This window comes from Hippoglossus hippoglossus, chromosome 4, assembly GCF_009819705.1.
Source record: "Hippoglossus hippoglossus isolate fHipHip1 chromosome 4, fHipHip1.pri, whole genome shotgun sequence".
In the NCBI taxonomy this organism is placed as follows: Eukaryota; Metazoa; Chordata; class Actinopteri; order Pleuronectiformes; family Pleuronectidae; genus Hippoglossus; species Hippoglossus hippoglossus.
The window spans coordinates 15463053-15488361 of record NC_047154.1 but is presented as its reverse complement, the minus strand read 5'-3'; the positions used below and the strand labels follow the sequence as shown (position 1 = coordinate 15488361).

Below are 25309 nucleotides of genomic sequence, written 5' to 3'. Positions count from 1 at the left end.
TTTTGGGGATTTGCATCCTATTATCGCCGCTTTGTGGAAGGTTTTGCGAGGTATGCTGCTCCCCTCCACCGGTTGGTGGCCGAAATGGATGGCACCAAGAAGAAACGCAGAACCCTTGGGAAAGCCATTATAGGTGACCGTTGGAGTAATGAGTGTGAAAATGCTTTCCAAACACTCAAGAGACTGCTTGTGACCACGCCAGTTCTGGGATATGCTGACTTCACCAAACCCTTTGTCCTTGACATCGATGCTAGCCATGCTGGACTTGGTGCTGTGTTATCCCAGGATCATGATGGAAAACGGCGACCAATTGCTTTTGCAAGCAGAGGCCTTAGGCCCACGGAAAGAAACATGTCCAACTACAGCTCCAGAAAGCTAGAATTCCTGGCCCTTAAATGGGCGGTGACCCAAAAATTTCGAGAGTATCTGCTTGGACAGCAATTTGTAGTGTTCACTGATGACAACCCCCTCAGCTACCTGCAGTCAGCTAAACTGGGGGCAGTGGAGCAAAGGTGGACATCGGAGTTGGCAGTTTTTGATTTTTAGATCAAGTACCGCCCAGGACCAACCAATCGCAATGCAGATGCTTTGTCACACCAGTTGCACTCTCAGAGCACATCACTTTTATTCCCCGGCTTGAAGGTGCCGCCGGAAGTCCACGAACCAGCAAAAGTCTTACTTGAAAGTGCCCACGCCATGGCTGCAACCTGCCAATGCTTTCCCATCACGGCCCAAAGCTGACCTAATTGCTCTACAGGCCACAGATCCAGTAATCGGTCCCTTCCTACAATATTGGAAGAGGGGCACACCTCCAACTAAACAAGAAATGGCCAATGCTGGTAGAGGCGTAAAGAAGCTGGTGCAGCAGTGGTCCAAAATAAAGTCAAAGGATGGTGTCCTATACCGTCAAATACAGCTACCAAGGGAAGGACAAGTGGTGTTCCAACTCCTGCTGCCTCAATGCCTGCATGGAGAGGTCCTTAAAAGCCTTCACGATGACCAGGGCCACCAAGGCATTGAGCGTACCAACAGTCTGGTGAGGTAGAGGTGTTTTTGGCCATTTATGGGAAGTGACATTGACAGATACTGTCGGGAGTGTAACCGGTGCACACTGGCCAAAGTAGTACAACCAAAAGTCTGTACATTCAGGGGGAGTCTGTTAGCCTCTAAACCATTGGAAGTCATTGCCATCGATTTCACTGTATTGGATAAGGCCAGTGATGGAAGAGAGAACGTGCTGGTGGTCACGGATGTGTTTTCAAAGTTTTCCCAAGCATTCCCAACACCAGACCAGCGGGCCAGTACAGTAGCCCATGTGTTGACTGAAAAGTGGTTCTACATTTATGGCGTACCCAAACGCATCCACAGTGATCAGGGAAAGTGTTTTGAAGGGGACCTTTTGAAAAGACTGTGTCAACTGTATGGAATAGAGAAAAGTAGAACCACACCTTATCACCCTGAGGGCAATGGACAATGTGAAAGATTTAATCGAACATTGCATGACTTGTTGCGCACCCTCCCCCAGGAAAAGAAGAAAAAATGGCCAAAATACCTACCTCAGGTTCTTTATGCATATAATACCACAGAGCACCAATCAACTGGTTATTCACCATATGAGCTGATGTTTGGCCAGAAGGCACAACTACCTGTGGATTTCCTGTTGGGCGCATCACAGGAGGAACCCATGTCTAGGTCGGCAGAGGATTGGATGGATGAACATCAAAATCATCTGAGTTCAGTCTATCTTCATGTTAAGGAACGACTCCAGCAAGCAGCAGAACAGAGGAACAGACACTATCAGCCAAACGCAACTTCTCTTATCGCTCCTGGAACCCTGGTCTACAGGAAAAGTCACCCCATAGGACGCCACAAAATTCAGGACGCCTGGGATCCAGCTGTGTATGTGGTGGTGAAAAACATGGATAAAGAAGGAAGGGTATATAAAATATGCCCCAGAGATGGTGCTGGCCCAGAAAAGAATCTTAACAGGTCAGAACTTAGGGTTTTACCGACCGCCATCATCAATAGGCCCATGACCCAAAACCAACCGCTACCTGATCCAGGCCTGGTCGATGATCCACCAGAGGACGAAGACAATGACTCAGATGGGGTCGTAATCACCATGGAACCCGAGTGGTGCCGAGTTCAGGCCCCCTCCCTCACTCCCCTTGAGCTAAATGGTCAAACCATGGGCACAAAATTACATAGCTCTGGCACCCCACTATCCAGTTCAGATCACAGCCAAGAAAATGGCCCAAACAATGTTAATATAGTAGCAACAGGGCAGCCAAACATATCACAAAGTAGGCCCAAAAGGAACACAGCATGGGCGTCACACCAACCCTTTTAACCTTCCGAGGTCAGTAAATGAAACCGTTGATACCTCAGTTAGAACCTTGCAGGTGAGCCATGCTGCAAATCATCGCGTTGTTGAGACAGTGTTTAGACCCTGGTTGTAATTTGTCACCGGGACGGTGACCTTTTAAAATTGGGGCCATTGTAATGGGGTCAATCCTTAATAAAAAGCTTTAGCTAAAACAGGATAGTTTTAGCAGTGTTACTTTCCCAGTTATGCTTACATGTCATTGTAGATATAAAATCACAGCTCTAATTAACCTGACAGGACGGCGATGCCTATAGGATGAGGGGAGTTGGCGAAGTTTATTTAGGGACACCGTAGTCGCTCTCTCTCTCTCTCTCTCTCTCTCTCTCTCTCTCTCTCTCTCTCTCTCTCTCTCTCTCGCTCTCTCTCTCCACTGCCAGTCCTGTGAGGAAGTGTAGCGTGGGCGCAGCAGGTGTGGACGCCAATTATTTGTTGTGAGCCCAGCGTACAGCTGTGTGTGCGCGCGTGTGTGTGTGTGTGAGTGACGGTATCAGCGTCGCCATACAGGCACACTGTAATAATCTCCAGTCAGCGTGTACACACAAACTAATGGGAACGATACTTTACTTGTCGTCAAGACAATAAGGGTTCTGGATATATGTGGTGAACCCGATTGGCATTCAACTGTCACCCTAAACTTTTGACCACTACAGTATTAAGTGGAATGTCTTTAAGATTTGACAAAATGTAACTCCTCTTTAAACTGTTCCTATCAGATATATACCTCAGTCATTTACTTTTTTGTCTTTTATATTTCAAGGCTTTTTTCAAGCATTTAGCAGTGTTTCTTCTTTTTAACTAAATAGCATGGGTCCCTTCTTCCTGCAGCTGTACAGTCCTTGAATTAAATATCCATTTTAATTTGGTGTCCATTTAATTCATGTGTTATCAACTGTTATCAATTTGTCTATATGGGGATTAAAGGTATTTTTTCAATCTTTTTAGAAAATTATGGTTTGCAAAGATATATCTCTTGCCGATGCTGCAGAACAATCATATCTAAGAGAAGGTATAGGCCACCTCCCTCTTTGACTCTAACTGCAGTGTTTTAATATAAACCCTAGGTGCCATATTACCTTAAAAACATTTGATAATATTCCATTTAATGGTTGTTTTTGGTTAATCCCCTGCCTGTAAAATATGTAACAGTCGCGCTAAAAAAAAAATGTATATGCTGTATTTCCAATCCTTGAGCTGAGACAAAAGAAAGCAATTAAGTTTTATCTCAATGTGTCTTCCTTCATTTCTATTTATGGACAAATAGTTCCAAGTTGATAAACCTTTTGTCATGTTGACGCCCACATGCAGAGAATTATATGGTTGAATGACTTTTACCCACATTGATCTTGTACCCTGCTAATTGACCACATTGTTCAAATATTGCATCACCTTGTGTAAAGAAGGTGTTGCTTGCCCTTCATCTGAAAGCACATACTGCATGTAACAGGCCGATTTACACTCTGTCACTTTAATAGTAATTCCCCTGAAATTTATTTTTTTCTAATATATTGAGTCAGTGGTTAGCAGAATAGTGGTGACCATGCACAACCCTGTCTTGAACAGCTTTCTAGGTTAAAAGTATTTCATGATTATTTATTCACTTTAATCCAATTTGTAGGATAGTCATGTAGTGCCTTCATTTTATTAATAATTTTGTCATGTAAAACAGATCTAAGGGGCGTTCTTAGGCACTCCACTTCACATCAGGAATTAGAATGTCCCTTAGCTGTTTAAAATCAATATAACCCCAGGCCGCTCTGGGCTTATTGTTTTGTTACCCTGTTTTACAGTAAAGCTGTTAAACCTCCGTCTGCCTCTGATTCTGTGTTTTATTAATTAGATTTTTTAAATGTTTGATGATCTCTGATGTGTATTGTGCACTGTTGTATAAATCCTGTCTGGTAATTATGTATCAGTGGGGGCAAGAACACATATTGGAAGCACTTGTGACAATTTCTTTGGGACATGTCATGACCGGTTGATTAGTGGTCACGCTGACCACAACAAATAAAGTGAGCAAACAGCCATAATCATGGTGCCCTCTTTGTGTGAACTTTGAAACTGCAAGTCAACAATCTGATGCAGTGATGTCACAGACATTCGTGGCTACATATAAAATCAAAATAAGTAAATCATTTTTAGTCTCATTAAACTTCGTTATTGCCTTTCGCAAGAAAAACAAAAAGTTTTCTTTGAGGACAAATATTTCCCCCAAATTTTTAACAATACTTTTGACGAGTTGTACTGTTGATCTATTCATTTTACCTGTTGTGTCTTAGCAACATATCTGTAGATAAAAGCGCATAAAGCAACTGTGATGAAAAAGTTTCAAATATTGCATCACTTTGTGTTGGTTGCCCTTCATCTGAAAGCACATACTGCATGTAACAGGCCGATTTATGCTCTGTCACTTTAATAATAATTCCCCTGAAATTTATTTGTTTCTAATATATTGTGGTTAGCAGAATAGTGGTGACCATGCACAACCCTGTCTTGAACAGCTTTCTAGGTTAAAAGTAGTTCCTAATTATTTATTCATTTTAATCCAATCTGTAGGATAGTCATGTAGTGCCTTCATATTATTAATAATTGTGTCATGTAAAACAAATCTAAGGGGCGTTCTTATGACTGTTTATACGGTCATAACTTTGACTTGGCATATTTGAGGAGAACAAGGTCAGGTGACATTAACTTTTCATCCACTGATACACACCCTGCCACCATCTCCCAACCCAAACCCAAGCTTGTTTGTGTTAAAATTGTGAAACTTATCTAAGCGAATGTATTGGTCAAGCATACCTTCGTGATATCTTTTTTGTGGACATAATCAGCACAATTGCTCTCTATAAAAGGGCTGCCCATCACAGAGGCATTCACATTCTCATCAGCCATGAGAGTTGTTGCACTTGCCTTGACTCTGGCCCTTGTGGGTGAGTAGGATTTCCCATTTTATAAACCCTTGTCACTTTTATCATGCTATTAGTAGATTTTTTTTACTTATTGTCTTCAAATAATCCAGTAAATGTGGTGATTTTTAAAGATGAAATCAAAGCTTAATGCTGTTTATCACTGTCCAGTTTATTCCTCACAAGTTGAGCAGAAGTGACAGTTACTGGTGTTGTCCCTTAATATTCAGGGTTTCTGGTTATGCTTTTTTTCTTTCCTGTCATTTAAATGTGCCAATGCATTTATGTTTTCCAATTTATTCCAATTTAATTAAAAGTGCACTTTCACACTGAAGTAAAACCAACTTAATACCAAAATAAATTTTGGTCACTCTTACAAGGCACTTGTTGCACTTACTGTATATGCTGTGCATGCATGTTTCAGGGCAGGGTAACAGTTTTAAGTGTTTTTAAAAGCCACATTATAACCTGAGAGGTTGTAATGTAATGTTCTACAGTATCTGCTTTAATACAAGGATTTAGGCAATTGGAGATAGCAAGTTATTTCTTAAAACTTAAAAAATATCAGTATCTGAGTGACTACATATGTATTCTGCAGACTGTACTTAGACCATTTTTTTTTTAAAAATCACATTTATTGGTTTGAACATTTATTTAATTGCTAGATTATTAATTTGTTTTCAATTCTATTTCTAGCGGGTCACCCTCAAAACTTTGGTAAGTTCACTACTTTATTATAATTTGGTATCCATTTTTCCCAAACAATATATGGAAGCCTATCACAGACTGGGCAAACCATGGTGCAATGTTTACTACAGCTAAAGCTATATGAAAGTAAATTAAACCAAGTTAAAAAAATTTTTTCTCAATTTATGGTTCATATGATCTTATAAATTACTCAGATTATTGGTTATAATGTACAACTCCTCTCATTGACTTAAATTGTGCTTACAGCTCCGGATTTTGCTGCTGGTAAGACTTTCGTGTACAAATATGAGGCATTACTCCTCAGTGGTCTGCCAGAGGAAGGTTTGGCAAGGGCCGGACTCAAAGTCAGCAGCAAAGTTCTCATCAGCGCCGCAGAGCAAAATATACACATGCTGAAGGTAAAGATCAAAATCAAGTGCGAGTAACAATCTTTTAATGTTTTGAATGTTAACTGCTCTGTAACAAATTTTCTTTTTCACTGTAGCTCGTAGAACCTGAGCTCTTCGAGTACAGCGGTGTCTGGCCAAAGGATCCTTTAATCCCAGCAACCAAGCTGACAACAGCACTGGCAGCTCAGCTCTTGACTCCCATCAAGTTTGAGTATATCAATGGGGTTGTTGGCAAAATAATGGCTCCTGAGGGAATCTCCACACTGGTGCTAAACATCCAGAGAGGAATTCTGAATGTCCTTCAGCTCAACATCAAGAAAACACAGAATGTCTACGAATTGCAGGAGGTTTGTCAAAGGCCACACAGTTCTGCTTATAAATCCATTACTGGAAGTCGAATCTCTGTAGTAAACGCATACTCTTTGGATTAGGCTGGAGCTCAGGGTGTGTGCAAGACCCTCTATGCCATCACTGAAGATGAAAAGGCTGAACGCATCCTCTTGACAAAGAGCAGAGACCTGAACAACTGTCAGGAGAAGATCATGAAAGACGTAGGGTTGGCATACACTGAGAAATGTACCAAGTGCCAGCAGGTAGGTTCCACCAGAGTTTGTGTCACACATACAGCTGTGAAAGTAGATAATGTTGCATGATCAAGTAACTGTGTCTCATCTCAACATGATTCAAAGAACCTGAGAGGAGCTGCAGCATACAATTACATCTTGAAGCCAGTCGCTAACGGCATCCTGATCCAGGAGGCAACCGTCAATGAGCTGATCCAGTTCTCACCTTTCGATGAAATGAATGGAGCTGCTCAGATGGAGACTAAGTGTGTAAAACATACTCAGAATTGAATAGAATGTCATTGATCTTTACATACATTCATTAATCCTTTCTGAGGAATGTTATAACAGCAGTGTTTGGATTTCACAGAGCTGCAGATTGATCGTTTTCAAATTTCTTTCAAGGCAATCCTTGGTCTTCCTTGAGATTCAGAATGCACCTATTGTGCCCATCGAGGCAGAGTATCTCCAACGTGGATCTCTCAAGTACGAGTTCTCCACGGAACTTCTTCAGACTCCCCTTCAGCTCATCAAGATCAAGAATGCTCAGGCCCAGGTATTGTCTCTTTAAAATGTATCATTGAAAATTTGTGAAACTCTTAAATGACTTCTCTTACATTCCTGTTTTCTTAGATTGTGGAAATTCTGAATCATCTGGTCACCCACAATGTGGAGAGAGTCCATGAGGATGCCCCTCTGAAGTTTTTGGAGCTAATTCAGGTCCTCCGTGCAGCCCAATTTGAAGATCTGGAAATGCTCTGGAGCCAATTCAGAAACCGCCCTGCTTACAGGTTGATTGTCTGAACATTTGAATAAGATATTTGAAAAATATGTACGCAGTTTCAATCACTTAATTTTCATCTTTCAGACAGTGGCTCTTGGAGGCCATCCCTGTCATTGGAACACCTGCTGCTCTGAAATTCATCAAGGAGAAATACCTGACTGATGAGCTCACCATTGCTGAAGCAGCCCAGGCTTTAATTGCATCTGTTCACATGGTGACAGCAAGCCCTGAGGCCATCAAGCTGATAGAGGTGGGTAATCTTCAATGCAAGTTAGTTTGTCTGTAGTACAAATGGGCGTAATAAGCATTTCTGACACTCGCTGTTTTGTAGGGCCTGGCAATCAACCAAAAAGTACTGGAGCAACCAGTCCTGCGTGAGATTGTGCTTCTTGGCTATGGTACCATGATTTCTAAATATTGTGCTGAGAAGACTGTCTGCCCTGCTGAACTCGTCAAGGTGATATAACTTTGTTTTCCACATTTTACTTATTCGATTTTTCTGGATGAGAAAAGGGATTTCCTAACTTCTCATTTCCCCTCACAGCCCATCCAGGAGCTCCTTGCAGAGGCTGTCGCTAGGGCTGAGACCCCGGACATGATTCTGCTCCTGAAGGTTTTGGGTAATGCTGGCCATACTAATAGCCTTAAGCCAATTACAAAGATCCTGCCAATCCATGGCACTGCAGCCGCATCTCTGCCCATGAGAGTCCACGCTGAAGCCATCATGGCCCTAAGGAACATCGCAAAGAAAGAGCCCAGAATGGTAGGCTCTCAGTAACAAAGCGTTTTTTAAACTCATTTTCTGGGAGGATGCCATACTGAGTTTGCTTTCTCTTGCAAATTAGGTCCAGGAATTGGCTCTTCAGCTCTACATGGACAAGGCTCTTCACCCAGAGCTTCGTATGCTTGCATGCATCGTGCTGTTTGAGACAAGGCCTCCAGTGGGTTTGGTGACAACTCTTGCCAGCATTGTGAAGGCAGAGGAGAATCTGCAGGTAGCAAGCTTCACGTACTCCTATATGAAGTCTATGACCAAGAGCAACAGCGCTATCCAAGAGTCTGTGTAAGAACACTCTCTGAAACCTTTTCATCACCAAGTAATTTTGCAAAAACTCACCAGCTTACTCAGGTCTTTTCTGTTCTCTTCACAGTTCTAAAGCTTGCAACGTGGCTGTCAAAATCTTGAATCCAGTTCTGGGCAGACTGAGCTTGCGTTTCAGCAAAGCCGTCTATGCAGACATCTATAACAGTAAGACCTGTTTTACAAGTTACCTCATGTTGTACCTCAACGTTCGTTTTTCAGTAGCGTCGTATAAACGTATCTCTTTGTCTCTATCTTTATTTAGTATCATTTGAATTTATTTGATTAGTTTTGTTTGTTTATATATATCTTTTTTGTTTGTGCATTCGTCTCATATTTGTTTTGCTCTCTTTCAGGCCCTTTGATGCTCGGTGCCGCTGCCAGTGCTTTCTACATCAACGATGCTGCAACTCTTCTGCCCAGATCTTTTGTGGCTAAGGCCGGTGCCTTCCTTGCTGGAGCTGCTGCTGATGTTGTGGAGGTAGGAGGAAAAGGAAACCAAGCTCGAGACATTACCAAGATGTTCTGATTAGAAGATTGTTTGAACATGTTGATTTTTTCCTAGGTTGGAGTGAGAACTGAAGGACTCCAGGAGGCTCTTCTGAAAAACCCTGCAGTTGTTGACAGTGCTGACAGGATCACTAAGATGAAGCGTATCATGCAGGCTGTAAGCAATCAAACTCCATTGAGTTATGAATATCATCAATTGTCACCTGATTGAACACGATTGTATGTTTCCTCTGTCCACAGCTCTCTCACTGGAGGTCCATGCCAAACCGCAGTCCTTTGGCCTCCGTCTATGTCAAGTTCTTTGGACAGGAAATTGCCTTTGCCAACATTGACAAAGCCTTGATTGATCAGGTCATTTCGGTACGATTCAAATGGCAATGTCTCAACTTCATAAGACATTGCTTCATCATAATTTTGTGAGACACTACAGATTTAATTCATTATTTTCCTTCAGCTCGCCACTGCACCATCTAATCAGGCACTTGGTAGAAAGGCTGTCAAAGCTCTGTTGTCTGGTGCTTCCTTCAACTTTGCTAAGCCTCTGTTGGCTACTGAGGTGCGTCGCATAATGCCTACTGCTGCTGGTCTTCCAATGGAGCTCAGTCTGTACACTGCTGCTGTGGCTGCCGTAGCTGTTCAGAGTAAGTAGAAGTTATAAAACATCTACAATCTTAAAAGCAGACGCTGATTAATTGCTTTTCCAAAGAGCACTAATGATACCTGGTACATAATATCATCTGATAGTGGAACCAACAGCATTAAGAGTATGGTGCTAAGAGGTGACACATGGATTTATTTGTTTTCTTAGTCAAGGCTATCACATCACCAGTTCTGCCTGAAAACTTCCTTCTCGCTCACCTTCTGAAGACAGATATGCAGCTTGAGACTGAGATCAGACCAAGGTATGTAGAACATCTGACGCTACAACATAAAATGATGAAAGAAATTTATCACATTATAAATCACAAAAATGTCTTCTCCTTCTAGCGTTGCAGTGAACACATTTGCTGTGATGGGGGTGAACACTGCTATACTCCAGGCTGGTTTGCAATCAAGAGCCAAGTTCAACTCCATTTTGCCCGCTAAAATTATTGCAACACTTAACATCAAGGAGGGTAACTTTAAGCTAGAAGTTCTGCCTGTTTCTGCACCTGAAAACATTGCAGCTGTGCAGTAAGCCTAACATTTTTTTACTTATTGTATACTCTTAAATAGGCTAAAGTCACATCTAAAATGCCTTTTTAAAGTCCACATTATTTATTTCAACAGAGTTGACACTTTTGCTGTGGCGAGAAATATTGAGGATCTTGCTGCTGCAAGAATCGTTCCTCTTATCCCAGCCAAACTCATGCAGCCCATCTCAAGGCTATCTAAGCTCAGTTCCTCTGCAGCAGCCAGTTCGGTGAGTTTTAAAAAAAAGGATTTCAATATAACCAAAACAGTATCTACATTTACAATATAATTAATGGATCTTTTTTTTTTTATAGTCAAGATCCTCAGAGATCATTTTCGAGGATGTGGCAGCTGCCAAGTCCTCTGTAACACCCAAAGCAACTCAGTTTTCAAAGAAGTACTGTAGTAAAGCTGTTGCCATTGGCTTGAAAGGCTGTGTAAAGGTTGCCACTGAAAACGCTGCTTTCATCAGTGACGTTGTCCTGTACAAAATGGCTGGAAAGCATTCTATTGCTCTTTCTGTGATACCAAGTAAGTATTGACGCTAGACACTTTTGCAGAAGCAGCATGCATGGAGCAAATATTAATGGCAGTATTAAATGATATGTTCAGTTCAAGGTGAAGAGATTGTGAAATTGGAGATGGAGATTCAAGTTGGACCAAAGGCTGCGGAGAAGCTCATTAAGCAGATCAATCTGAGTGAAGAGGAAATCGTTGAGGGAACACCAGTCTTGATGAAGCTCAAGAAAATCCTTGCTCCTGGTCTGAAGAATGGGAGCTTATCCTCCTCCTCCAGCTCCTCATCTAGTGCCAGCAGCAGCAGCAGGTCCTCAAAGTCCAGCTCTGCATCAAGCCTTGCTTCTCTCTTTAGTGCTAGCTCAAGTTCCTCTCGTTCCAGTGCTCGCCTCTCAAAGGTAAGATCAAATGGCAAGATTATTGCTATGAGTTTACAATGAAGAAAATTAACAGATACATACAGTATATCACAGTAAGCATGAAATCTGAAAAAAAAAAATTTCTGCTTATCAGCAAATGATTTATCGCCTGAAGTTCCAGAAGAACCACAAGAAACAGGTACGTTTAGATGCTAGGTGCTTCAAACACTTGACAATATATGTGACTGTTTGATTATGTAAACTGTTGCAGCTTGTTCATGATGCCCATTAACAGCAATACAACACTGTTGTAGGGTCAACTCTCTCAGGCCACCTCTGCAACACTTTCCAAGAGCAGGAGCAGTGCTTCAAGCTTTGAGGCTATCTACAAAAAGGTGAATCGTGGTAATTTTTGGTTAAATAAATCCTTTGTCTGATCTTTTGACAAGTAGATTTGTTGAGGTACTTATTGCTTTACCTTGATGGATCACACAGAATAAATACCTCGGAAAAGCGGCTACCCCTGTCTTTGCTATCATCGTCCGTGCTGTCAGAGCTGACAAAAAGATCATGGGATATGAACTGTCTGTCTACTTGGACAAACCTACCGCCAGAATTCAGCTCATTCTGGCTGCCTTGGCTGCTGATGACAACTGGAAGTTATGTGCCGATGGAGTTGTGCTTAGCAAATTCAAAGTCAATGTAAGGAATTGTATTGCTTTGTCTTTTACATAACATGTAAAAGTCAACCCTTAAAAGCAGCTGCCTTATAGCCACTTGTACTGTCTCTCGATAGGCAAAAGTAGGCTGGGGAGCTGAATGCAAGCAGTACGACACAATGATCACAGCTGAGACTGGTCTTGTTGGACCAAGACCCGCAGCTCGCATCAGAGTGGCCTGGAACAACCTACCTACTGCCCTTAAACGCTATGCAGAGAAGTAAAAAAAAACGTTATGTACATTCTTTCTTTAATAACACTGACATGGAATATAGACGATGTTAAATGATATTTGGAAATTTCTTTTAAAGGGTGTACAACTCCATTCCTGCTTCCACGCTGGCTGGCCTCATTCAAGGAAAGGATGAAAAGAGCAGCAACCAGCTCTCAGCTACTCTGATCGCAACATCTGACAGGGCACTTGACCTCGTTTGGAAAACACCAATGGTATGAATCATCAGGTTGAGACAGAGATTCCTCCATTTATGATCATGCATGATGCCATTACCAGAGGTCCAGCTCCAGCTTTTTGCACAGCACTCGCTAGTCAACGATTTCTAATAATAACAAATTATTCTGTCCACAGCGTGTCTATAAGCTGTCTTTGCGTCTGCCCCTTGCTCTGCCACTTGATGCAATCAAGGGCCTCACCCCCTTCGATGACGCTGCTGACAGAGTCCACTACTTGCTTGCCAAGGCTGGTGCAGGTAATGGCTACTATTGATATCGAATGCGTTGGCAGTTGCTTTTGACTGTGTGCATAGGATTAAATCTATTTAATTTTTTTCACAGCTGAATGTAGCTTTGCCAGAGACACACTGACCACATTCAACAACAGGAAATACAGGACTGAGTTTCCTTTGTCTTGCTACCAAGTTCTGGCCCAGGATTGCACAGATGAGCTGAAATTCATGGTTCTGCTGAAGAAGGATAACATTGAACAGAACCATATCAATGTGAAGATTGCTGATATGTGAGTGTTGAAGCCCTTTGCCGAATGAGTTTACACAATGCTGATTAAGCTCATCAGTGCCAGGTATTTCTCTCTGTATTTCACAGTAAACTGGAGTTTTAAATATTTCTATCCGTGGTGGCGTTCCCATGCTGATGCACTGGTAGCTCTGCATTTTACATCAACCAGCAATGATCATTTTGCCAGAACTGAGGAAAGGAGCAACCATAAGCTGCATTGTCACTTCAGGAACCTTTGCCAGAAACTGGGAACCTTTGAAGGAACGTTGTCCATTTCCACCACAGGAACCAGGGTCTAACCTTTTAGACAAATATTTTTACCCCCCAAAAGTCCTTGCCAGAGGTTGGAACTTTAGGAAAATACTGAACATGCCTGATTGAGCACTCCATCATTTGATTTCAGCCAGACAATCTCCGCAATAGCTATAAAATATGTTTCCTTACTTTAAGTCTTAATCATTGAGCTGTATCCAGCGCTCATTGCAGGAACTGTTGGGTTTCTCTTTGTAATATTATAAGGTCTCAACCTAACATTTTCATTTATGCCCTTGTAGTGATATTGACCTGTACCCGAAGAATGCTGACGTGATTTTAAAGGTCAATGGAATGGAAATACCCATCAACAATCTGCCATACCAGCATCCCACAGGTTTCTATATACATTCATTATCCAATCAAAGTCGCTCACTTCTAATATTGCAAACCAAATGATGGTAGCAGTAAGCTAAAGTTGTCCATGTTTCATTATCAAAGCAACTTCATACTTATTCCGTATTTAATTCCTTGTTCTGCTGATATATAATATGTAAATATTATAATTAAATCATTTGAAGTAAATGATCGAAAAAAGTTTTTGTCTTGCAGCTAAAATCCAGATAAGACCAGTGGACAAAGGAATCTCTGTGTTTGCTCCCAGCCTGGGTCTTCATGAAGTCTACTTTGACAAGAACTCATGGAAGGTAAATACAACAGTAACTATGAACACTTATTATAGTACATTTAAGCATGTAGGTGTATATCATTGAGTGGATGTAATATGTGATCTGATTTTCCCATGTAGGTTAAAGTTGTGGACTGGATGAAGGGACAGACCTGTGGACTCTGTGGAAAGGCTGATGGGGAAGTCCAGCAGGAGTATCGCACACCCAATGGACGCTTGACCAAGAATGCTGTCAGCTATGCTCATTCCTGGGTTCTGCCAGCCGAGAGTTGCAGGGACACCACTGGTGAGATGCACAGCTCACCTGAGAATGACCTTTAGAGCAACATTAAATAAAGCAAGTCTGTAACCCCAACTGAGGATTCCTCAAATCCATCGGAAGCTAACTTGTGCACACCTTTCTCTTACAGAGTGTCGTATGAAGCTTGAATCGGTGCAGCTGCAGAAACAGCTCAACATCAACGGGCAGGAATCCAAATGCTTCTCTGTTGAGCCTGTGCTGCGCTGTCTGTCCGGCTGCTTCCCTGTAAAGACCACAGCCGTTACTGTTGGCTTCCACTGCCAGCCTGCCGGTGAGTGCACCTGGTTTAAGAGATAGAACGTGACAATGAGGTGAAAGATAATACCCAGTTCCTAACTTGCTCCGCTCTCTTCACTTCTGCAGATTCTGCCGTGAGTGCTCAGAACATCTTTGATAACAGCGTGGACCTGAGGGAGACAGCAGAAGCTCACCTGGCCTGCAGCTGTACTGCTCACTGTGTTTAATAACACTGTTTTATGCCAGTCAATGATGGTGTGTGTTTTCAATAAGACCTCAAATAAACTAACTTCTCAAAAAAACGTTTTGTATGGTGGATTTGTAAAACTGGTCGCCGCATATATGTCTCTAAATCTTCCTGAAACAACAAGATTAATATTAGTACTCGAAATGCACCCAGAGAGTTGCTCCACCTGTAATATTTGTGTGGTGCAGCTATTAAAAGAAAATATAAATATAAAATATAAATATGTATTAATCCAAAACATCACAAATTACAATACTCCAACCTGCTACAGCTTAGCGTGGATATAAATAACACACTACATATGAAACTGTTCATTTAGGGTGCTTGTATAAAACATTCAAGGGGTCGTATACATTAAATAACCTTTCTTGATCATGTGCTTGAAAATGATAGACAGCTACAGCCACGTATTTTTACGCAAAAATGACCAGCACACACATGTGGATCACAGCAGTAGAGTTACTGATCAACGTTAATGTTTGCTGATACTGCACGACAGTAAACACAGTATGTCTAGGCAGTTATAAATATTATAAATATTTATTACATTACTCACCTCTCCTTAAGACATTTCTGATGACTTGATGCTTCACCATCTTTAGCAGATACAGGCCACTAGGAGCAGTGCTGTTCATAATCAGTCACTTGTTTCCCAAAGAGACAAATAACGACCAAACTCTCCAAAATAATAATGTGTAATAAGATTTCCAAGAATAAAAGTTTGTCTAAAATACATCGTGACACATTCCTGCTGGAAGAATTATTTTGATCGGCCAGTATTACAGACACAAAGATGAACACACTCATTAAAAACTGGTGAAAGGAACTCACATTAATATTCATATTGGAGTTACCTACCTTCAATATCTACAACACATTATATAATCTGTGTTCAATTTTAAAGCCTTTTAACTCACACATGATACATCAGCGGTTACTAATGTAGCTACATTATTTTACATGGAAGCAATGTTGTTAATCAGCCACATTTCTTTTTTAAAACCACAGACACATAATTCACATTTGACAGTTTGTTGTTGCATTCAGTGAAAGAGCAGCATTAAAGTTACATTCTCACTCTGTTACAGATGACACGTTTAAACCTGCAGAACTTTTGTCTCCCCCCTCTGGCAATGAGAGTAATTACCCAAACAGTTCTCTCCAACGAGGAGAAGCCATACGAGTGCTCCATTTGACCTAATTGTAAATTGTTGGATTGTAATCCTTCCTTTGCTCATTAAGTTTCCTTTTTATCTGGAGAAATAGATACTTCCCTTCCACCACGGGCACTGAGATAACACTTCACTGCTGTGGAAAAACCAATCATTACTGGCTGAGGTAAAACGCGTTAGTACCCACATGGACCGGGGCAGGATGTCGGCAGCTTTACCTGCTGCTGATTTAACATAACATTAGTAATAAGTTAGTGATATAAATGCCAATTTATAGGTGCAGCATAAACTAATACGTACAAATAGCAACATCTTTCGTTGCAAACCCAGCATTTGCAAAACATGTTACCCTCAGTCTAAGATGCTGTACGACTCGCAAAGCAAGTTTTGAAGTACAGCGTAAATAAATCAATACATTTATAGATAAAAAAAGAAACATTTAAACTACAATTTTCTCTTTGTCACACAGAACTCCAGACTTGGAACGCGACTCCTTTGACTTTGTTCACAGCAAATGAATCAGTTTACAATCTATCTTGGAGTTGACTGGTGTTCATCCCTCTCGTACAGTTCTGCAATACCGCACATCATCCAGGATTTATAGACATTCACATAAATCCTGATTCAGATGATAAGAGCTTTTGGCTTGTCACAGAGCTGTTCATTTCCTGTGTGAGTGTGTGGCTGCTGCGGTCTCTGCTGTTGTTCCACCACTCGTGCTGAACTGGATCATTTCCATTGCAAAAGAGGTTTGATTCTTCAACACGCTCAGTCTTTGTCTTTGGTCTGGTTGAGCTGGAAATCACATTTCACAGAGAGACAAACATTTAACTGCATTCATTTGAAGGTGCATTATGATTTTTACTATTTCAGTCCATGTGCAAATAAAGACACTGTACCTGTTTTCTGGGACGAGGCGAAGGGGGCGACACAGGTCGTCTGTGGATGGTGATGTGAATGACAAACATCTGTGTGTGGGGGAGGTTGTGTCCGATGGGCATCTGATGAGGTTTTCCGGAGACAACGCTGCACTCACCTCCGATTCAGCTGCTAAAATGATATGAAACTTTTATTAGTATCTGAAATTGGAAATGATTGATACCTCATACTCATACACTCATAGGCTGCATGTAAAGATGGATGACTTAACATCAACCCCAAATTAAAGCCAAATAATCTCGATAGCCCCCATAAATCCCACATCCTAAGTGTGTGTGAATGGGACACGGACCAAACTAAAAACTCAAATTACATGTCAGGTAATTTTTTCTCAAAGACGTTGTTGGGCCATGGTTTTGTGTGAAACCACACTTCGGCCTACATGTGCCATCAAAGCCGGAAGCAGCATGTCCCTCCAGGACTCCGTCTCCCAGGGGCCATTAAAAACCAGAGCAAGGAACTCAATGTCCCAGAGGGCATCAACTTCACACAGAGGGGTGGAAACCCCCCAGGGACACAGGTTTCAACTCCCATTGGTCACTCTGGACCCCATGACCTGTGAGGTCACCGGGCCAATATAAGCTAAGTTCTCCAGCTTCTCGATCTCTCTCTTGCTAAAACCCCTCTAAGGAGAGAAGGCTGTTGAGCCTCTTCTGCCTCTTCCTACGATCCTTCCACAGGAGGGAAGGCTGTGGAGCCTCTTCTCCAGCTCACATCTTCTCTTCCCATCCAACTCTTCGAGAGGAGCACAAAGGTGCAGCTTCCAGCTCATCTCACCAAGGAAACCTCCTCGCCCTCCAAGCTCTACCAACGTCCTAGCAGCGACTCGATGTCCTGCTTGCAAACTTCAGCCAACAACTGAGCTACACCGCTCAACCGAAACCAGCAAGACGACACAAAACTGCGAACTGCACAGCAACTTCCTTTTTCCCCTTTCCACGGACTGGTAACACAACTGGGCTTAATCATTATACTAGGCTAAGCAAGACTGTTTATTCGATTCTGTGTGAGGTTTATACGTTTGATTTGTGGTGTTGTGATATTTTGGGTACAAGTTATTGAGAAAGTAATGTTAGTCTGTTATGCTCTTCACAGTCTTTCGTTGCATCCAATCTAGTAACTTCCTCTAATTTGGCACACACACAGACACACGCATAACTCTTCACCTCATTATCTCTACAGGTCGTAAACATTCCAATAGGTGGGGGAAGGGTGTTATCTCTTTGGCCAGCGACCATCTTGAAAGCACGCTGACTCACACAGACACACACACATACCTATCTTTGTTTAGCAATTAGACCGTTAGTAATTTGTGTTTTTATACTTTATTATATTCATAATAAATGTTTTTCTTTCACAAATGTTTTTTATTAATGTTGCATAAGTGAATTTCGCCAACCTCTACACTGTCAAGAACCCCATATCTTTCAACTTAGCTAACTATCTATATGGTAATTTTGGTTATAGTTATTAATTTAATTGTTAATCAGAGTTCCAAAATTTGTAGTTAGAACCTTAATCTATGAGACTTAATCAATAAATTGGCTATCTTTTCCCTTCCTTTGAAGGGTGGTGCCCCGAGGTAACTTTAATCAATTAAAGTTATTATTTAATATTAATAATAAAATATTAATATCTAATATTTTATTTTGATAACCAAATTTATTGAATGCCGAAAGGCACACCATTTTATGGTATCACGTTTGATGCATTATGGCACAACAACGTTTTCTGTCATTTTAAGAAGTTCTTATCACACTGAGGTTTTTTAAAGTTTGGTTTTAATTAAACATTTAATGGCCGGGATATTTTTGCTTCATTTTGTGCACAATAAGAGGAGGTGGAGACGTGTAATCTATCTTTACATACAGTCTATGGTATGATTGGAAATGTCACAGCTGGCAAAAAGGAACAAAAATCATTTTTAAAACATTTAAAACGGCTTCAGGTCTAAAAAGTTTTTTTTGCAAAAAAACCCCTAAAGGTTCTGTTTTTAAAAGTGAACTGAATCTCATCTGAGCTCATGTCCGACAGTAAACACGGACACCTGGAAAAACTGAAACCAACAGACGTAACACTCACATATTAAAAAGGCACTTTTAGACTTTGACATCGGGGGTTTCTTTGTGTCTGCAAATGGACTCAAGTTTAAAAACTGGTGTTTGAGCCATGTCGCGCGGTCCTCCTCAAAGGCCTTCCTCTGCAAATCAAACCAGACACAAGTCAACACAAAAGAAGTCAAAACTCACAATAGAATGATATAGCACAGAGGAGTTTTATACACAGAATGATTTGGGGATTTATTACACAAATCACCTCGAGGCTCAGTCTTATGGCTGCTTCTGTAAAGTTTCTCCTCTCCCTCTCAAAGATCTTTCTCTGTTCCTCTAAGGTCTTCCACTCCTCTCTGAGACGCTCTTTCCCCTGAGACACGTAGCAGTCACTCAGCAAGGAAGTCGTCTCCTCTTCACACGGAGAGCTGAGCTGCTGCTGCAGGAACAGAAAAAACAAGTATGAAGTGGTTCGGCCACAATTTATTGTACTTAAAACGACATATATGTTATGCTGCTTTGGTTCCGCAATGTTACTTTTACTTTTGCAAATGGCAAATGTGGACAAATCCTAATGATTTTAGTGTGAATTCAGTCTTACCTGCAGCAGCTGCTGCTGTGTTTGAATAAAGTCTTTGCACTGCTGGATCTCCAGCTTCAGTCTGTCCATCTCCTCCTCGTGAGTCTCTTGTGGAACAGCATCAGAGTCTTTACTCTCACTCATCTGGGCCAAAGAAGCTGCACAAACAAAACCAGAAATTCAAACTTTACAACTATGTTTACATCCATCCTTCAGTATATCATGTAAGAGTACTTTGGTTGCTTTGATAGTTTCTATTAGTTTGAACAAAGTTACTCTTTTGCCAGATCAGTGGTTAGAGAGGAATTACATAGTTGTCTCTCAATGTAGTGTGATGACTACCTTGGCTGTCCAGTCTTTCCACATGGCTCTTGAGTCTTCTCCACTGGAGGCGAATACTGTTGGTCAGCTTCTCCCGAGCATGAGCACAATACAGATCTACGCTTTCCTTACTGGAATCAAACACTTCTTCTTCATCCTCCGAGTCAGTCTGGCATGATAATGAAAATACTGCATCTCAATTATCAACACTCGTGCCAAACAAGCTTCTAAAGCCAAACTACATAACAGTAATGAGGATGATTATCAGCTGAGAAACAAACTGTTATATATTTGTGGATATATATATATAATTGTCAACAGTTAGGAGCAGTGTATCAAACCACCTTTTTTCTGTACTACATAATACCATTGCACAAACTGGTCTGAAAGGTACAGAAAAGCCAAATTGATAGTTTTAATGTCATGCAAACTGATTTTCTATTATCAAATCATTAATCATTTAAATCATTAGAAATCATGACAATAGGCAAAGTTATTGTATGTCAACAGTTATACAGCTCAAGAGTTAAATATATAATAAATTAATTAATAAATCTGCATTTCTCAGGTTGAATAACTTTAAGAATGGGAGAAGAGAATAAAAGTGTTGTCCAACCTGTATGCAACCAGCTTCATGTTTATCCTCTTTATGACTTTTTTCCCTTGAACTCAAAATGAACACCATGTCTTTTTTCATTTGCTGCAACACTTTTCTCAACTCTGCATTCTCCAGCACCAGCTCCCTCTGTCGGGTGTCATAGTCGCTCAGCAGAGTTTTATACATCTCCCCTTCATGCCTAAGGACAAGAGATGCAGTGGAGTGTTTTTATTCAACTATTACAACCTGACAAAGTCACATTTTTGAGACAAGTAATCAAAAGTAAACTGCTTGAGATTCGAAAAGCAGGACAACCACTTTTAAGTACTTTTTCTAGAGATGCTATTTCTTTTAAGTATGCTTTTGCTACCATAGTACAACTAGGTCATAAGAATTGAGCTCACTTTGCTTCTGTCTTTTCAGTTTTCCAAAGGCTTCTCTTTCCATCAGCTCTTCCAATGTTGTTTAACATGTCTATGGCTGGAAGTAAGAATGACAAACACATAAAAGGAGAACATGGGGAGTCAGAACGAGCCTGTGGAGTTCAATGTTGTACATACAAAACAAATTCAAATTAATAATTTATTGTAAAATGTAAAGAATAACACCAAAGAGATTTCACCTTGCTTCTTGTCCTTTTTGTCAACCAGAAGTTGGTTCAGACGCTCTTTTAGTTTGTTAAACTCTCTTTCCTTCCTTTTCATCTCGTGATTGTACTGAGTGGCCCGACTTGCAATGATGTTCTGGAGTTTTTGCACCTGTCAAGAGCAAAATAAAACAAGTTGTTCTTGGTGGATGCTTTTACACAGACAGAATCCACGTGTCTGTGGATTCACTCAACATCATCTGAAGCAGCTTTTCCAAAGAAAGTACCTCTTCCTTTTCATTTTTCAGGCAGTTCTGCAGACTCTTCACTTTCAGCTGCAGCTGTCGTTCTTTCTCAAGCAGTCCAGTATTTTCTCTTTTGGAAAGTTCAAGCTGCTCCTATAGAAACAGAATAATAGTGACAGTGAACAAAACGCTGAAATAAACTCAACTCAAATCAAATACTACTTAACTTCAAGAAAAACAATCATAGATGAAAAGAAGCAGAACTCTGTTCATAGGAGTTACTGTGGCTTCATTCTTATATTCATCCTTTTTTTCTGAAAAATATATTAAAGGTTGGTCTATTAAAGACTTTATCTGGATTTTAGTATTTAAAGTTAATAACAATATGAGGGGAATCACCGGGTGTAAATGTTACTGCACCTTTAGCTGGGTGCCGGTGAGCTGCAGGAAGTCCACATTGCTGCTAGACCTAAGATGCTCCACTTCCAAGTTTTCCAGGGTTCGCATGCCCCTGTGATGCAGCTGAATCAGGTCAGACATGCAATTTAGGACAGCTACAACATTTAGCTCTGAGCTGCCGGCAGACTCCTTCCAAAGTGGAGGGAGGCCAAGAGATGACATCTCCTGTAAAGGCGAGAGTATATAAATATATACATTAAAAAAAAGATGTGGAGATAAGGATATACAGCTAGCTACAATTTATCATTTCAGTGTAGATTTGAACTCTGCATTCCAGTGCATAAAGTACAATATATTATATAAACACAAACATTACAGGAAAACAGGAAACAAGCTTTTTCTTCAGGTTTTAATGGATTATTTTAATTATATATCTAAAACTTGATTAATAGTCCCCGGCCAAAATCAAACCAAGGAGAGTGCCATCATATTGTACTCGGCGAAAGCATTTACAAACCATTTACTGTAATAATACTAGAAACATTACACACACAAATGTTACATTACCAACCTGATTGATGTGTGATAGACATGCTTGCACATTGTGTTCTGTGCAGAAGGTACTGAGGACGTAGTTTCTGTGCAGTGGCAGCGATGATTGGCTAAACTGCCTCATGGGGGATGTTCTACATTCAGCAGAGATGCTGCAAATGTCCTTGACTTCAGAGAAAAAGAAATCTGTCAAATATATACAGCACATCGGCCTGGGATCATTTGGCAATACTTAACAAGGAAAAGAAAACACTTTGTATGAAATATTATCCTTGGCACTTACACATACAGTTTAGTACAGAGCACAACAGCTACTGAGGGCAGAACACTATAGTACCGTGCTTCAGTTAATCTGACTAATGAGGATGCCAACATGAAGCCAAAGTTGTATTGCTCCTCTTCCTCAGCACAAAAATGACTGTTCAACATGTGTCACTCGTGGTGCGGAACGTGCAGTGGTGTTTGTGAGATGTGAGAAAACTCACCCAATGAGGACTCTGGCATTGTTGCGGTGCAGCCTTCAGGCTATGCGTCTGGATCGTCTACTGCATGTGTCAGATAAAACAAAGCTCAACACAGGATCCACCTGCGCAGACTGCTCCTGAAATAGAAGGTCAGATTAGCACAGCCCACATTGAACACAGCCTGGATTACAAAGGCAAAGGAAGTGGTGAGGGATGGAAACACGCAGCAATCTGAACAACAGCGTATGAGAATGTCTGATACGTATGTCTGATTCATCTATCGCAGAAAATGGACTGAACAGACAGAAAATAAGCATTTATTTTGACAATCCTCAACAAAGCTTATTATTGTTGTTATATTGAAGCTTTTGCTGTTGTTGTGGGAGTTGTATTACACCATTGTTCCTGCAGGTTACAGGCTGGGACCAGGCCAGCATCTTATCTCAATGCTCTTATCATCCAGCAGATCAGACTAATCCCAGGCAGACAGTATGGTTATTTGTCTGATTAGCCGCACAATCAGCAACACAAAACAATACTTTTTCCTTGTGTAGGTAAAATGGCAAATATCAACAAATAGACAAACTGCACTGCCCCGTGGTATCATCCAAAACTTAAACGTTAGCATAATTTCCAACATCAAAACTTCATCACAGGAAAGAAGTTGTCAAAACATAAGCAAAATAAGCATTTATATCATATATATTTTTTGATAAAGATTTGTTAACTTTGTTTTTCATACATTTCTTTGGTGACACCTAAGGGGGAACGTACCTTTTCAGTTCAGTGATATTTAATCAGTCGGGTGAGACAGATGGCAAACCTACAACCACACAGCTTAAACCAAGCCTGATCAGCTAACGCTGACAACTGAGCATGTGTTAACCTTTAACTCATTAGTCAGACTTCATTACAGTAATAGTATAAATTCTGAAAAAATAAATTTTCTGAGTAAGTGTCTGCAGAATGGATCTTTAGGTTTGTGGTTCCTTTGAGGTAAAGCACTAGATGGGATCACTGGGCCAACTCAGAATAAGCTGTATACACTCTGTCTCTCAGTTTGTCGAAATACAACAGACCAGCCTTTATAAATGTAGTATTACTTTTCTAGTTTTCTAGTTTCTAGTCCACACTTCATGATGTAAGAGGGGTGGTCAACAAATCTGTTAACATCTGTCAGTTTTGACCCAATAAAGTTCAACAGCACTTTAAAACTACAGCCTCTAAAATGAGATAGTAATAAAATCAACACCTCTGAAAGAATTCCCACAGAAACCGAACATTTATAACAGATAAAAATTGCTTTTTAAAACAGGAACACCGAATGACTGCGTCACAAATTATATGACTAATAATAATAATAATAATAATAATAATAATACGCTTTATTGTTAACAAAGTTGAAAAGTGGTGAACAGGAAATAACAAAAAACAATATAAGTAAATAAAAAAAACTAAAAATAAATAGAAATGAATTAGTTTAAAACCCTCGGGAAAGGAAACAAAAGCTAACTGGTTTCACAACATTTTAGCTTAATATAAACTGCACCGTCAGCTTCAAATAATTAAAATAAAAAATAATGATAATAAATTCATTTTTTAACAAAGTTACAAAAGTTGCAAAGTGCTTCACAAGAAGATTAAAAATAGCAGGTCAAACGTTTTTTCTTTTATCAAATTAATTATTTTCTATTCAAAAATGTAAAGCTTGTGTGAAGTGTACTATAACCTTACAACAGCCTGTCACTACTGTAGCTCGTGTTGTAGTCGCTGTGTATAACATGGGACGTGAAACCAGTCTCGTGTATTGATACCGATCACTGTGATCCAATCGAACTTTATGAACGACCCGGGAAGGTGAAGCAGGATCGTCCCGCCGCTGCAGGCGGTCAGTTACACGGACGTTAACCACGGTCACCTCACAACAACGTGACCCTGACACCACACGGCGGCTCACACAGGTGAACCGGTTACTGCCGCGGACATTCAAACACTTGAACAGACAAACAACGCGGTGACACGCGTGTGTTCTCACCTGGAGCTGCGGGTTGTCCCGGATTTTCCTTCAGACTCGGGAGAAGCCGATCGAGCTCCACTACACGCCACTGCACGCAGACCCAACAGCACGCTGATTGGCCCACTCGTTGTCTAGCAACCAAACACGGCTCGCTGTAATTGGCTGTTGTCTGCAGGCTGCTCTCAAGTGTTTTTTAATTTTAGGGGCCACAGAGTCCAGTGGAGCGAAAGTCCACATGTAAGTATTAATATTAGCAATTTGTTTTTTTAAAGGTGTTTGTAATAGATGGCACACGGGTCAGTGGTGAACATAGATTAGTGGTGTGGGTCTCAGTCATGTGTGTGGTATACTGTTCCAAATATCACCCCTACAGATTTCAAAACAAAAGCCCCCACCCACCAAATGATGAGACTAAATCCTCTTGGAGCCATCAATTACAAACCTGGATGCTGACCTAACAAAAAACTACCGTAAGTACCTTAAGCACTATAAATCATCAAAGAATAAAAAGTTTAATTTGAGATTGATGATAAATCTTTGGCTGTGTCCTTAGCATTTGACATGCTTATTGAAATATAAATCAAATTTGAAGAGTCT

General features: G+C 40.7%; 2 protein-coding genes across 3 annotated transcripts; one reads left to right on the top strand and one right to left on the bottom strand.

Annotated features, from left to right (window-relative positions):
- The first annotated feature begins 5177 nt into the window (after positions 1–5177).
- On the top strand, positions 5178–14830 carry LOC117759911 (vitellogenin-like). Its single transcript, XM_034582413.1, has 34 exons — positions 5178–5313; positions 5986–6006; positions 6244–6395; positions 6482–6733; positions 6818–6979; positions 7076–7215; positions 7355–7505; positions 7583–7740; positions 7818–7983; positions 8065–8190; positions 8278–8496; positions 8579–8796; positions 8885–8982; positions 9171–9295; positions 9380–9481; positions 9565–9684; positions 9779–9965; positions 10133–10226; positions 10312–10497; positions 10594–10726; positions 10812–11028; positions 11110–11411; positions 11527–11571; positions 11687–11767; positions 11868–12074; positions 12169–12311; positions 12403–12538; positions 12678–12798; positions 12884–13064; positions 13618–13712; positions 13928–14022; positions 14124–14289; positions 14414–14575; positions 14668–14830. Exons 1-34 carry the CDS (start codon positions 5274–5276, stop codon positions 14766–14768), a joined length of 4902 nt encoding a protein of 1633 aa, XP_034438304.1. The 5' UTR covers positions 5178–5273; the 3' UTR covers positions 14769–14830.
- A 1001-nt stretch (positions 14831–15831) lies between these two features.
- Positions 15832–24811, bottom strand: LOC117759916 (afadin- and alpha-actinin-binding protein-like). Of its 2 annotated transcripts, none has more exons than XM_034582434.1 (14): positions 24731–24811; positions 22717–22832; positions 22251–22399; positions 21701–21904; positions 21323–21433; positions 21072–21207; positions 20854–20929; positions 20468–20648; positions 19873–20020; positions 19552–19688; positions 19216–19386; positions 18982–19099; positions 16860–17010; positions 15832–16755 (listed from the first exon to the last, which is right to left on the bottom strand). In XM_034582434.1, exons 2-14 carry the CDS (start codon positions 22733–22735, stop codon positions 16569–16571), a joined length of 1788 nt encoding a protein of 595 aa, XP_034438325.1. In that variant the 5' UTR covers positions 22736–22832; positions 24731–24811; the 3' UTR covers positions 15832–16568. The 2 variants fall into 2 exon arrangements, with proteins under 2 accessions (XP_034438325.1, XP_034438324.1); XM_034582433.1 differs by having other exon boundaries at positions 19216–19389; positions 24731–24809.
- Positions 24812–25309: the final 498 nt, after the last annotated feature.

Excerpts from the sequence above, each read along its gene's own strand:
- LOC117759911 (XM_034582413.1), top strand. The coding sequence starts at position 5,274 with ATGAGAGTTGTTGCACTTGCCTTGACTCTGGCCCTTGTGG. Across the intron at positions 13,713-13,927 it reads GCCATACCAGCATCCCACAG|CTAAAATCCAGATAAGACCA; the intron begins GTTTCTATATAC and ends TTTGTCTTGCAG. Across the intron at positions 14,023-14,123 it reads TTGACAAGAACTCATGGAAG|GTTAAAGTTGTGGACTGGAT; the intron begins GTAAATACAACA and ends TTTCCCATGTAG.
- LOC117759916 (XM_034582433.1), bottom strand. Across the intron at positions 21,434-21,700 it reads TCACCGGCACCCAGCTAAAG|GAGCAGCTTGAACTTTCCAA; the intron begins GTGCAGTAACAT and ends CTGTTTCTATAG. Across the intron at positions 16,756-16,859 it reads CGCCTCGTCCCAGAAAACAG|CTCAACCAGACCAAAGACAA; the intron begins GTACAGTGTCTT and ends TGTGATTTCCAG.